Consider the following 15,192-nt stretch of genomic DNA (forward strand, 5'->3'; position numbering starts at 1 on the left):
TTTTTTTAATCATGCTTAACCCTCTGAGGTCGGCAAATGCGCCCACGCGTTTTGCTGGATTTTTTTCAGTTCAGTTCAAAAGAAATTAATTTTGCTCTGTTGACTTTGATATTACAAGCAAGTTTCATACATCAATCGATTCTGTTAAATGTGTATTATTTTTGTATATACTCACAATAAAAACAAACTGTTGTGCTTTTTGCCAAATAAAGAAAAATAAACGTGATGCATGTTCTGCCTTCTCTCTGCCAGTGAAGACCATTCTGAAACGCGTCCGAAAATGAACAATAACTCAGTGAATACTGAGTCAAACAGGCATACAGCCACACAGGCATGAAGCTTGAATTCTCTTCTTTAAAATGAGGTATTTTATATAAAAACAAATATTCTCATCTTGTGAAATCTGTATTAAAAGAGAGCGATTCCAGTCGAGCTAATTAGACCTCATTCAAATGTAATGTGACTCCACCCACGGAGAGCGCGTGCTATTCAAACGCAAATTACTGAGGCAAACCTGTAAACGCCCCCATATCAGCTAGAGAAAACACAAGTTTAATCATATCATTGTAGCCTACGTGTTTACCATCTGGCAGCGCTGTGAGGAATAATAATAACGGAAAATCTACCTCAGAGTGCGGGTATTGCAGGAGAGAGGATCCGAATACTGTAGTAAGTTTTTTTCCTTCTCAAGTTAATCGCGTTTCTGTGAATGAATGAACGGCAGCCGCAGAGATGCGCGCTGTTTATCACAGCTCGCAAAAAGACAGTTTAAATTTAAATTGCGTCTCTGTGAGAATGAATGATGATGTTTTAGCAAACTGTATTGCTATACTGAGTTGAGTAAAAATCGACAGAAATATGTTGAAATAAAATGTAGGCTATTTGTATAAGCAACGTATTAAACTGAAAATTAACATTTATATGCCCTAATATTTCATAAAAACAACGTTACAGTCAGGCGTTTCTGTTTGTGAATGTATGTTAAATATAGTATGTTTTGTCAAAAATAAAGTAATCAAATAATCAATCAAATCCTTAACTTTGAAATATGTATGATAAAATGTATACTTTAGTTTTTACAAAGAAAGATTACACTTGAATTGTTGTTGTAATTGTAACCTTTTTAATAAAAAAATATATTTACAAGGTAGATGTAAACAAACTATTAAAAGGTAAATATAAGCCTTTTCTTTAAATAATTTTTATTGTGTTTTATTAGTGACAAATTTGGGGAGAGGATAAATATTCCAAAACTGAATATACAGTATGGGAATTAACTGCACAATTACTAGACATGTTTTCCTTGGATATTATAGGCCAAATTGCAAGCACAATATGTGGAAAAATAAAAAAGAATTGAGATGCTTCCAACTGTTGCTCTTGCATTCTTGTGGCTCAGTGACTCACCTGAATGAATGGCTAATTAAGTATGCAGGCCCCATTGTCTCCTAAGGTGTGAACCCCTAAATATGCATGATCTGTGACGCCCACTCCGCATATTGCCTTTCCAAACAGAAAGTGCTTTGCAAAATTCAAATCAATGTATTGTGTTATGTGAATGATTAGGCAGGGTGATTTTCACATCATTTTGAAGAAAAAACACCAGGCAATGACATCTATTAGACAAAAGTCTTATTGGCACATATTTAGTATGTGTTTTATGGCCTTATTTCAGAAACTTTAGTTTTTAGTTTTTTCAATAACCACGCATAAACATTATTCTCTCAAAAATGCAGACATGTACATTCTTGTTGCTCACATATTATGGTAGCCCTGTTTGTGCTAAATAGTGTGTAATTTTTTTTTGCCATTAATGTTTATAAGCAACTGAAAAAAGCACAAATGTCAGGGCATGTCAGAACATCTCAAGGACCCCAAAAACACCTTAGACCCCAGAGGGTTAACATTTGCAAACGAGCAAGTTAATTTCTTAAATTATTATAATCAAAATTTGAAACACAGTGCAAAACACCACTGTAACCAGTTACAGACATTAAAGTAAAAGTGCACAACATTTATAAGTCTGTCTGCTTTTTATTTTACTTAGTTTTAAAACCAGTTCAGTCCAGCAGAAGAGGTCAAAACCAGAGTCCAGCTGTGTGTCTATGAGGAGTAACCAGTCTATGGAGCCGCCAATAGAGTTTAAGAGTGGAGACAAACGGCCTGATCCAAGGTATATCTGTCACGTTTTCATGGACTTTTAGTTTGTTTTCTTCTGTTCTGTTTTCATTAGATCATCATCTTCATTAGTTTAGTTCATTCACCTGTTTAGCTAATCATCTTCCTCATAATTGTCATTATCATTACCGTCATCACCTGTGTTCACTCATCAGTATCACCATCACCTGTTGTCATGTCGTCTTCTGTCTAATCATCTTGTGTATTTAAGTTCTTTCTGTTCAGTATTCAGTTGTCGGTTATTGTTGAGTGTTAGTGTATGTTTGAGCACACACTCACTGTTTCGAGTTTTGCCTTTGTAAATAAACTATAGAGTATTTTCGTATATCGTGGATCATCATCTTTCTTTCACCACCCGTCTGACGTTACAATATCATTTTTATAAAAGTTATGCTTATAGTATTTGATTTTTATTAAATAATTATTAATATACAGCAGTTTAATGATCTCGAGTTGAACCAAACAATTCTAAGTTCAAATCCTGTAAGTTTCAGTCTATTAATGATTACCATTGTGCTCTTGTGTAAAGCTCTATGTATTGTATTGTTAATACATTCACACACTGTAAAAGCTGTTGGTCTGTTACTCAGTTAATGACACAATTACATCAATATCAGTGTGTCTGATTCTTTACCCTCTTCATTCTGATTTCAGGTCAAATCTTCCATCCAGACCAGTTAAAAACAAAACGGTGTTCAAGCCTGTGATTCAACCACAAGACTTTAATGAAAGCATGTGTCCTGGTTTCAGGTAAAATGCAGGACTTTTGTTTTTGTTGTTTAATTTTAGGTGTTGCACTTCTCATCACACATCACTCAAACACATGATTGAAATATTTCAGAAATCTATTGATGTTCTGTGTCCCATAATACAGCAAATATATATACTATATATATATTTTTTTTTTTTTTTAATTTATGGTTATTTTGCTTCTCTAACTTGTGTAATAATGTGGTATTTTAATCTTACAGCCGTGACTCTAAGCCTGCTGAAGTCCTCAACACATTGAGATCAAATCTGAGACAGAAGTTTGAGTGTTTGTATGAGGGAATATCACAGCAGGGAAACCCAACACTCCTGAATGAACTGGGTGATCTTTCGCTAGTGAACGAAGCTAAACCTCATACGTATAGAGGATTACGTGATGTGAAACTCTCCTCGTCTCTGTGGTCAGCTTTAGTGTTTGTGTTGTTGTCCTCAGAGGAGACACTGCAGATGTTTGACCTGAGCACATTTATTGGAGACAGAAATGATCGGTAAGTAACACTGAGTGCAATCAAGAGAAACTCAGAGATCAGAGGTGTTTAAATCACGGGGCACAGATTGATTTCTGGAATATTGTACGTAATTTGCGGGTGTTTCTCAAACTGTGGCTGTGTCGTAGGGTGACCATATTCCAGGTCATGTCCGGCCGGGATTTCGAGATCGCCCAAAATATCCGCGATTCGGCTTTTGCTTTCTCGTCGCCATTCATTTTGTTTACATGTACACCTTTTGATTCAGTAGTACTGAATTAATTCCGATTGGTTAATCTGAATGTAGTGTTTACATGAACGCTAAACAAGTGATCGGTTGATGTGCGTGTAAGCATTGCTAAGAAAATTCCTGTGTTTTCGTCTCGATCGGGATCCGTGTGAATCAGAATGCATGACCTGCAAAGCTGGCACGTACGTGTCAGTGTCAAATAACGTAATAATGTAAACATAATGAATGGTGACTGTAGAAAGCAAAAGACGAATCCCGAGCATTTTGGGCGATCTCGAAATCCTGGCCAGATATGTCCGGGTTAAACAGGACGTATGGTCACCCTACTGTGTCCTAGTAAGGCTGCATATCTCGACTGCCACGTCATCAAGCGCCTCTGAAGGCCGTCTCAGTTTGAAGGATCTTTTGATGACAGACTTCATTTTGTGTCTTTAAAAGACTATATACAAATAGTGAGTTCTTCATTCATTGTCACTGTAATTAACAAAGTGTTATTGTTTAATTATCTCTTATGTAAAGTTATATAATGCTTTGTTAACAACGTATTAACCATAAATAGTTCTCACTTTAGATTAGGTCACGGAAAATCAGAAAATGTCATCAAGTGCTTTAATACAGGCTTTATTGGACATTAATTACATTAGTATTAAAAGTTCCTTAAAATGTTTGCAAATACTTTAAGCTCAAACACACACACAGAAACACACACACACTCTCTCTCTCTCTCTCTCTCTCTCTCTCACACACACACACACACACACACACACACACACACACACACACACACACTAGGGCTGGGACGATACACCTAGACCATGAGGAAAAGTTAAATCAAACAGTTATACAGACTGTTCATGATGTATAAGATGAGTCATATTTACAAAAACAATTCATCAGATCTTTCTGAGTTTTATTTCAGAAGCATCATACTTCAGGACTACATTCTCTTGACTAAATAATTCAATAACAAATACATTTTTTAACAGTCGCTTGTCGCCACCTAGTGGCAAAACAATGTAATCGATAAATGCGTTATTTTAAGTTCCAAGATTCTATCAAAAGCTGATTTACTCTATTTTGATCGCTACTGTAGACATCAGTGTTTATATTTGAACTTTAAACTTTTATCCCAGTAATTCTATGATAATTTGAAATATTGTATCACAGAAATAATGAAACTATTATGAGGTTGAAAAGACCTTTTGTGAAGCTGTTTCATGACGACTCTCTCTGGGTCAGCGGCAGCGCCAACACAGATTTGAATGTTGCGATATGATTTTGTCAAAGGTTTAATAGACAGAGGAATATGAAGAGTGTGTGTGTGTTTGGAGATCACAGTATTTTAGAGATGAATCGTGCAGCTCTACTGTCTTATCTCTCTCTCAGCATATGAGTAGCGCGAGGGCTTTCAGTGCATTCAGTCTCATGTCGCTTCCACACGTCCACTTGAAATGGATATTACAACACTCATAGATAACCACACATTTCATCCTCTGTTGGAAAAAAAGTGGTTAACTTCTGTCAACCTCGTCTATAAGCAAGGACAAAAATAAAGCAATTTAATTTGAATGAATATCGATTCTGGAATAAAATAATCTAATTTAAAATCGTAAACAAACAAAAAAACACTATAGTTAGGTGAATTGATTTTTTTCTCCCAGCCCTAACACACACACGTGTTCCTTAAAATGTTTACAAATACATCAAGCACACTCACACACACACACGTTGGGTTTTCATGTTTTATGGGGACTTTCCATAGAAATAATGATTTTATATACTGTACAAATTGTATATTCTATCCCCTAATGCTAACTGATGTATTTTAACAACATGAACAAATGAGTATTTGTATATTTCATATTGACAGCATTATGTTATTATCTTTGGATATAGGCTTAATGTGTGTCATTGTTCTCTACAGGTTGTGGAAGTGTGGTGTCACAGATGAAGGTTGTGCTGCTCTGGCTTCAGCTCTGAGATCAAACCCCTCACACCTGAGAGAACTGAATCTGTCTCTGAATAAACTAGGAGACTCAGGAGTGAAGCTGTTTTCTGCTGGACTGGCGAATCCTCACTGTAAACTGGAGGAACTGAGGTAAGATCATCTCCACCATAAACTCGGAGTGAATAAGGATTAATATGTAGATAGTGTATTCAATATATGTGACCCGTCACGGAAACCAGTGACACAAGTCGGCAGCACAACTTTCGAGCAAAATGAGAAAGAAGCGTTTTTTTTTCAAAATTGGTGATTTTCGTTTTTTTGCAGAATGTGTTAGTTGAGATCACGAAGAAGCCTCTCCATGTTTGAGATAGCAGTATTGGTATATTTAAAAGCGTACATTTTGAGGTTGAAATCGGCATGTTTTTCGGAGATTCTAGCACGCAGTAGGGGCGTGTCATTGTCGGTGCGTACTTCCATACTGAATAAGCCGGCTTTTGTTTCTTTTGTTATTGCCCCCGCCCTCCAAGGGAACAGCGTGGCTACTTAGGCTATTATGCAGCGCTCTGGCCGGCTCTATCTGATTTCAAAATTCAATGAAGATGGACGCCAATAACATTACGATGTCCAGCAGTCGATTTAAATAGTAGGTTACATGGGGTTTAATTTGTCGTTTAATGAGATGTAGCCTAATACATGTTATCAGTGCCAATACATAGAAACAACGTGTATCTTAATTACATTAGTATTAAAAGTTCCTTAAAATGTTTGCAAATACATTAAGCACACACAAGACTAACACAGAAGCACACACAAACACACACACTCTCTCTCTCTCTCTCTCTCTCTCTCAGTGCATGCTGGGAAGTGGAAGTGTGTGGGAAGTGGAGGGTGATCACGGTGAGAGGGAAATTTGAACACGGTTTCTTAACTATTGTTTTGGGAGCCTATTGGGAGGATTTCTATATATGTAATTTCGCAAAACTAGTTTGGTTTTAGTCTGTTACCTTCTCGGATCTTTTTTTTCTACGTGTAATAGTCGGGTATTGATCGTGTCGGGGACGGAGATGGCGTCGCACGGGAGTGTTCAGGCGTCGTCTCTGTCACTCCGTCACGGTATCAGGTGTGTCACGAACGCCGGCGAGTCTGTGGAAGACGTGTTGTTGGATGTTGCTGAACGCGTCGGTCACGACAACATTGTTTCTGCGTCCCGAATGAACAAAGCGGTGGTGGTTTTTCTCAAGGATGAACAACTAGTGACTCGTTTGATCGAAAGCGGGATTTCGGTAAGTGGTGCTTTTATTCATGTTCAACCGTTAGCAACACCAACAAGTAAAGTAACCATTTCCAATGTTCCGCCGTTCATTCCTAATGCTGATATTGAGCGCGAGCTCTCGCGTTTTGGTAAACTTGCTAGTGGAATCAAAATGGTTCCACTTGGCTGCAAAAATGCAGCTTTGAAACATGTGCTGTCGTTTAGGCGGCACGTATTTATGTTTTTGAACTCGCAGACTCTTAATGTGTCGTTTCGCTGCATGAATGAAGGCAAATCGTACATGTTATATGGGAGCGCAGGTGAGATGCGATGTTTTGAATGTGGTGGTTTCGGGCACGTAAGGTTATCATGTCCTAATAAAACCGTGGCAGGCCCGAGTGGAAGTGAAACTGCCGTGCAAATAGATCCACATGAAGATCAGGTTGTTGTGGTTAATGCTGAGAATGTAAGGAAGGATGAGGAAGTTCCTACTGAGAAAGTAATAAATGACGAGGAGGTCTCAACTGAGAGTGTGAGGAAGGACGAGGAGTCGTCTGATGAGAATGAACAAATGGATGACGGTGATGTTGAAGTACAGATGTCTGAAACAAATGTCGATTCGAGGATTAAAGGTCAGATAAGCAGAGATTGTGTAGGGACAAAGTCTGGACGAAATGAGGATCAAAGAAGTGTCAGAGAGGTAAGTTCATGTGAGCCTAAAGAAAAAAGAAAAAAATTAGGTGAAGAAGAAATAAATGATGCTGATGATGAGGAGGATGGTGTTCTGTCTGATACTTCGGATCTGTCAGATATTTCTCAGATAGGTTGTGATCAGATTTACTCGTTGGATGAGATAAATTCGTTTTTGGATGAGACTTTTGGAAAGGTTGCTGATGTGAAGAATTTCTTTCCAGACGTAAAGAAATTGGAATTTTCAGTTTCATATTGGCAAAAGAGGATAGGAGAAGAAAAACTGAACACGCGAAAGAGGTTTCGCTTGAAAAAGTTTCTCACTAAACTTAGAAAGGGGAAAACCCCAGAATCAAATTGAAATTAAATCAAATTGATTTTGCGAAATGAGATCCACATCAAGGGTGTCTTTGCAGGGCTTTCTGTTTTTTTCTGCCTCTTTTTTTCCTCTCTTTATATCTCTTTATGGATATTTTGAGAATAGGATCTTTAAACATTAATGGAGGGAGAGATAGGAATAAAAGAGCAGTGATTTCAGAATATGTTCATCTGAAAGACATCAATGTTATGTTTTTACAGGAAACACATTCAGATAATCAAAATGAGATTGAATTGTATAGATGGTGGGAAGGTGAATGTATTCTGAGTCATGGAACAAATTTAAGCGCAGGAGTAGCGATTATCTTTTCCAAGCATTTGGATCTAAAGATCCTATCCACTATTGAATTAGAAAAAGGTAGCCTAACCTATAAGAGTATCCAGCGTTGGATCACTAATAGGCTTGAGACGCGTCTGCTCAACAGTCCACGTTGTAACTATGAGGTTTGAGCAGTAGTGCTTCTCAGTGAGGAAAAGTAGAAAATGTTCGTTGTAAGTGAGTTTAAAGAGAAAAATCAAGAATTATAAATCAAATCGGTAGAGCTCCAAAGACAACAACGCGTTCAGACATCGCATTGGTTACGCTCATGGCGTTTTAAAAACGTGGCGCTCCCATTGAAAACAATTGAAAAAACACGCCAGCTGCGAGTAAAAACGCTTTGGTGGACACACGGCCTTAATCAGAGCAAGGATATCTTCCATTAAGGAAATGGACGCTCCAACAAAGTTCTTTTTTAACTTGGAACGTAAAGTAGTAAAGCAAAAAAATATGCTTTACCTTCGGAAGGACAATGGCACATTAACTTCAAACCCTATCGAAATGAGGAAAATCGCAGTGGACTTTTATGCCGAACTTTTTGGGTCAAAAGACTGTGATCCTGAGAGTATGGATCAGTTATTAAAAGGACTGCCTATTTTGAAACCTGAGGACAGAAAAACCCTGGATAAATTAATTTCATATGAGGAACTTTCAGAGGCCGTAAAGCAATTGTCCACAGGGCGTTCCCGGGAGTAGATGGTCTGCCTGCTGAATTTTATAAATCATTTTGGGATATTTTAGGAGAGGACTTTTACAATGTAATCTGTGAATGTTTTCAAAAAGGTACTTTACCCAGCAGTTGTCAAAGAGCAGTACTATCACCTCTACCAAAGACTGGTGATTTAGGGTTGTTGAAAAACTGGCGCCCTGTCTCTTTAATGTGCCAAGACTACAAAATATTGTCTAAATGTTTAGCAAATAGATTAAAGAAGTTTTTGAGCATTATTGTGAGGAATGAGCAAACGTACTGTGTTCCAGGACGTACAATAATGGATAATTTATTTCTAATAAGAGATGTTATGGACCTTTCTATGAATGATGAGTTTAATATTGGTTTCTTATCAATTGACCAAGAAAAAGCGTTTGATCGTGTGGGTCATGAAAACCTTTTAAATGTTTTGAAGGCATTTGGGTTTGGGAAGACTTTAATTTCTTGGATCAAATTACTGTATAGAGGGCTTCAGTAATGCCTAAGGTTGGAGGGGGACTGAGTTGTCCAATACCTGTGAGGAGGAGAATTAGGCAGGGGTGTCCAATTTCCGGACAACTATATAGCTTAGTTATTGAGCCCTTGCTTATTAAACTAAGAAATAATTTGGAAGGTTTTCATATCCCAGGGGATTTTAATGGTTCGAGTGTTTCTGTTTCAGCTTACGCTGATGATGTCACTGTGTTTATTACTGGACAAGGGGATATTCAGATACTGTCTAAAAGTTTAGCTTTATATGAGAGAGCTTCCTCTTCAAAAGTAAATTGGGCAAAGAGTGAGGGTTTTGTTGTGGGTCCCTGGAAAAATGGTGGGCCACCTAAGCTTCCAGGGGGGTTACAGTGGAATACGGAGGGAATTAAAATTCTTGGAGTATTTCTGGGTAAAGAAAATTATAGACAAAAGAACTGGGAGGGTATGCTGGAGAAGGTGTCAGCCAAGTTGTCTAAATGGAATTGGCTATTACCTGAACTATCCTACAGGGGTAGAGTCTTGGTTACAAATAACCTGGCCGCCTCCATGCTATGGCACAGACTAAATGTGCTGGATCTTCCAAATTAACTGATAAAAGTTATACAGAAGAAATTTGTGGATTTTTTTTGGTCGGGGCAACACTGGATTCCTGGATCCGCATTATATCTGCCTTTACAAGAAGGAGGACAAGCTCTGATAGACATCAGAAGCAGGATTATGACTTTTAGACTGCAAACAGCACAAAGAATATTATATGAAGAAGATCTGGGATGGATTCGTGTTGCTTGTGCTATTTTAAGGACAGCATCTGGTCTTGGTTACGAGAAACAATTGTTTTTACTGAGCCTTAAAGAGCTGGACTTGAGTAATTTAACCGTGTTTTATCAGTCAATGCTGAGTGCCTGGCTTGATAACTTTAATATCCAAAGAGATCTTTCAGAACCAAAGGAGTGGATAATGGGAGAGCCATTGTTTTATAACCCGCTGATACAAACGAGAACTCTGTCATCGGGAAGCTTGATGAACTGCCTGGCGGGAGCTGGACTCAAGGATAGGAGACCTGAGAGACCTCAACGGATGGAAGATGGCTGCAGCACTACAGCGTGAGACGGGTATTCGATCTCTCCGTCTTCTGCAGCAGGTGTTGGAGGAGGTGCAGAGAGCATTGCCTGGAACCTGCAGGGAGGCACTGGAAACTCAACCAACTCAAGAGTGGAGGAGAAACTATCAGTTTCCATCTATCAGTGTATCTGCAGCTGCAAAAGAAAATTATGAAGATGCTGACACAATATTAACTTTTAAGATCCCGGAGATGGGACAGTTTCGTGAAACAACTAAAAAAGCGATCTACTTTACTTGCGTTAAAGTTGCCCATCAGACTGTTTTAAAGCGAGTACGAGCTGGGAGGTGGACAGAAGTGTTTGGACCAGACTTTAAAGGATCCTGGAGGTCTCTGTACAAACCTCCCATTGAGAAGCGTACAGCAGACCTACAGTGGAGACTTATTCATGGTGCTATAGCTACAAACAGACACGTGGCACACCTGAATCCAGCAGTGGGGAGGGAATGTCCTTTTTGTGGAATTGAAGAGACAGTACTTATTTATTAATTGTGTGAAGTTAGGCAGTCTTTTTATTATTTTAAAAAGTTTGTTTAAAGGTTTTGGTAAAGATTTTTCCAATCAGTGTTTTATAAGTGGTCCTAAATATACATCTCATGAGAGAAGAAGAATATGCTTATTAAATCTTTTGTTGGGTATGGCCAAAATGGCAATTTGGAAGACTGAAATATGGTCCGTGGAAGGAGTTTTGTGTGAGGTTTCGGATGATATGTTGTATTTCAAATTTTAAAAATGTTTGAAGTATAAATGTTATGTGTGTATATTTTTATTGTATATTTATTCTAGGTGATTTTTTTGTATTATATGATCAGATAGGAAATCTGGTATTTGGAAAAAGTTAATGTAATAATAAAGTCGTGTTAAGCCTCTCTCTCTCTCCCACACACACACACCAAATTCCATACAGAGGTATGAGGGATTTGTTACTCTATCTCTCTCCCTCTCTCACACACACACACACACACACAGTTATTTTATGTCATTAAAGTCTTTAAATGTTCCCCGCGTCCACTTGAAAGTAGGGATTCTTTCACACACTCACTCACTCTCTCACTCTCTCTCTCTCTCTCTCTCTCTCTCTCTCTCTCTCTGTCTCTGTCTCTCTCACACACTCACACACACACACATGTATCTGTGAGAGATACGAGACCGGTGCGTCGCGCAGGAGTCGCTCATCAGTAATCACGCCACCGGCCTCGTGCCGCTCTCTCACGGCCCTCGGCCTCGTCCTGCTCGCCGCACTAATATTCAAGCATTTAGGCGATGGTTTAAGCTAGATTTTCCCATGGTTTGTGTTGGATAGGAATCGGATCATATTTTTTTCTCCCCTCTGATCTCCGATCTAGCGTTCTGGGCCAGTATCAGCACAATACCAATGACGTGGATCGGATCGGGACATCCCTACAACACTCATAGATAACGACACATTTCATCCCCTGTTGGAACAAAAGTGGCTAACTTCTGTCAACCTCGTCTATAAGCAAGGACAAAAATAATGCAATTTAGTTAGTATCAGTATCGATTCTGGAATAAGGAAAATCTATAAATCTATTTTAAAATCGTAAATAAAAAAAATCGCGATGTTAGGTGAATTGATTTTTTTTCTCCCAGCCCTAACACACACACACATGTTCCTTAAAATGTTTGCAAATACATTAAGCACACTCACACACGTTGGGTTTCCATGTTTTATGGGGTCTTTCCATAGAAATAATGTTTTTTTATACTGTATATTCTATCCCCTAATCCTAACTGATGTATTTTAACAATGTGAACTGAGTTGTTTGGTATATTTCATATTGACAGCATTATGTTATTTATTTTTAAGTGTTATGTTTATCTTTGGATATAGACTTAATGTGTGTCATTGTTCTCTACAGGTTGGTTGAGTGTGGTGTCACAGATGAAGGTTGTGCTGCTCTGGCTTCAGCTCTGAGATCAAACCTCTCACACCTGAGACATCTGGATCTGTCTGAGAATAAACTAGGAGACTCAGGAGTGAAGCTGCTGAAGGATCTGAAGGATGATCCACATTATAAACTGGAGACACTAGAGTAAGAATAGTTTTTAAGGATTTTTGTAGTGTAATGATCATTTCTGCTGGTTCTGTATCAGCTGTCCGTTGTGTGAAAGTGACCTTTCATGTGATTTTGATTTTGTAAAGTGACTTTGAGCATCAGACAAAAGCTATATTAAAAAGCTTTTAAAAAGCTATGTTTGAGAATGAATTAATATAGATTACCTAGTTAGTTTTCTTATGAAAATATGTGACATATGTAATGTCTCATACTGCATATGTGACTGTGTTTTATTTTAGGACTGACTATGATTAGATGACAGTCTGATCTTCTGATGATCATCTGATGGTGAATAAGGATCCACTACAGAGACTCACAGTCAACAGAATCAACAGAGACTGAAGATACAGTGACTTCACTGTTATAAATTAAGACTTCATTTAGATTTCAACGATCATCTGACAGACCTGATGAGGCGGCAGTGAAACACCTTTTATTTTAGAGTAGCAGATTACAGATTACATTATTTTCAGACTTCAATAAAATGGCCAAACTGTTCGCAGTACTCTGCCCAAAGCGGTTTGAGCACCCTGATGCTGAGGAGAAAATGCTTGAGCTGGCCCGGTTCTACTCAGAAGACATGCCCAAGCCAGAAGACGCAGTGGAGGAGTTTCGCTCTTTTCGTGCATTGTATTCAGAAATAAAGATGGATGTCACCACCGACGCCGTCCTGCCATTCCTCATTGCCAATGACATGGATAGAGCATGGATAGAGCCGACCCACACCTGACCCACACCTGACCATTCTCCACAGGATTTATAAAACCCTTCCCATCAGCAGCGCCAGTGCCGAACGAAGTTACAGCCGCCTGCGGCTCATTGAGACATACTTGCGTTCGTGCATGGATGAGGCCAGACTGTGAAATCTCACCTTGCTGTGTGTGGAGCGGGACATACATATTGACAAGGACAAAGTGTTTGGCAGATTTGCCACCATGAAGGAGAGGAGGATGAAGATTTAATAAGGGACCATGATATATGTATATAGTTCTGTTAGATTTATTTGTTCTGGAGGATCGTTAAGCAGACAACAAAATGGTAAGAAAAAAATATCGTCTTTAAAAATGTATATTTTATTTATGAATAAGTCACTCAGTCAGAATGTTATAAATCAGTTGTTTTGGTGACTTGAAGATGACTTGACTTGAATGTGTTTGTGTTGTACCAGCAGAGGGAGACAAAGACTAATGAAAGATTAATTTTTTATAATTATGAAAAAAAAAAAAAAAGTTCAAGCTCACTTTTGGAAAACAAACAATGTAAGCTTGAGTGTATACATCATGTTTTTAATAATAGTTGTATTACATTTGTATTAATGTATTAAAGGGGTCATATGATGCGTTTTCATGTTTTTCTTTTTCTTTAGTGTGTTATGGAGCTGTTTGTGCATGTATAAGATCTGCAAACTTACGAAGCTCAAAGTCTCCTACAAAACATTTTATTCTATCTAATGCCCGATACACACTGTATGATTTTGGGCTGTTCTCAGACAAAAGATGAGCATCGTGAAACAATCGTGGTGATTTCTGTGGTCGTGGCTCCTAAACGTACAGTGAGAGCGGTTCACAGACGGCTGATGTCACATCTTTTGACCAAAGATAGATGATCATGATCATGATCAACTCACAGTGTGTTTGCTGCTACGACCTACATCTACTGAGTGACTAGCCAATAAAAATGCAACATGAAATGGCGTATTGATCAACGCGACATGGCGCTAAAACTTAAAACTACTTTCCTCAAGCTCCATTTGCAAGATTGGCATGTGAAGTTCACCTCTTTTCCCCAGTCATGACTGTGTCCATATTCTCCTCTTTCACTTCCTCTTCTCTTTTCAGAGCAGATAAAAGCCACAATTGCCAAAGTGCGACTGATCTTGCTCTATTTGTTTACCACTAGCGCATGCTGATGATGTTTATTCTTCTGTGCTAAGGATTGAATAGGTGTGATCATCGTAAAGTCTACATACATGTCGTACCTAAGTTTATTAGATCCATGTCGTACAGTGTGATTTGTGCTGATCTTACAGAATCACACAGTCTGTATCAGGCATAAAAGAGAAAGCAGATCCAAACCAAACTAAAACACTTAATTTTTTTAAAAATAAAAAAAAGAAACATCACTGAGCTTACTTAAGCTGGACTGTGACGCTATTTTCTTCTGGAAACAAACTTTGTTGCATTATTTTCCTGATATCTCTGTAAAGCTGCTTTGAAACACTCTGTATTGTAAAAAGCGCTATATAAATAAATGTGACTTGACTTCGAACGAATTCTCACCGACTTACGTCACTCTGTGGAAATATTTGCATAATCCTGCCCAAATGCGCACGCAGAGAAAGAAGGCGTGGCTTCAGTTGTCAGTATTGTTGTGGAGATGCTGTGTGTTTCTGTGCGAAAGCAAAAATCAGCACTTTATTTGGCCTTCCGAAAGTGGACGCAATTACGGATCAGTGGTTAAGATTTATTTACAACACTGTTCCAGAACAGTACAACCCAAATGTTCATGTGTGAGAAGCGTATTTTACGAAGGACAGTTTCCTGAACCTGAGAAAGTACAATAAC

The 15,192-nt window shown here is 38.3% G+C and overlaps 1 protein-coding gene across 3 annotated transcripts in view; it reads left to right on the forward strand.

Annotated features, from left to right (window-relative positions):
- Window positions 1-14,896, forward strand: part of LOC311297736 (NACHT, LRR and PYD domains-containing protein 3-like) — a 49,296-nt gene extending 34,400 nt beyond the window's left edge. For all 3 annotated transcript variants that reach the window (XM_084420169.1, XM_084420171.1, XM_084420170.1), the window contains 3 exons: window positions 5,588-5,761; window positions 12,431-12,604; window positions 12,868-14,896. In XM_084420169.1, the coding sequence (XP_084276295.1) occupies window positions 5,588-5,761; window positions 12,431-12,604; window positions 12,868-12,883 (364 nt within the window). In that variant the 3' untranslated portion in view covers window positions 12,884-14,896. The remainder of the gene's footprint in view (window positions 1-5,587; window positions 5,762-12,430; window positions 12,605-12,867) is intronic.
- The last annotated feature ends 296 nt before the right edge of the window (window positions 14,897-15,192 follow it).

Source organism: Rutilus rutilus (genome assembly GCF_951802725.1).
Source record: "Rutilus rutilus genome assembly, chromosome: 9".
In the NCBI taxonomy this organism is placed as follows: Eukaryota; Metazoa; Chordata; class Actinopteri; order Cypriniformes; family Leuciscidae; genus Rutilus; species Rutilus rutilus.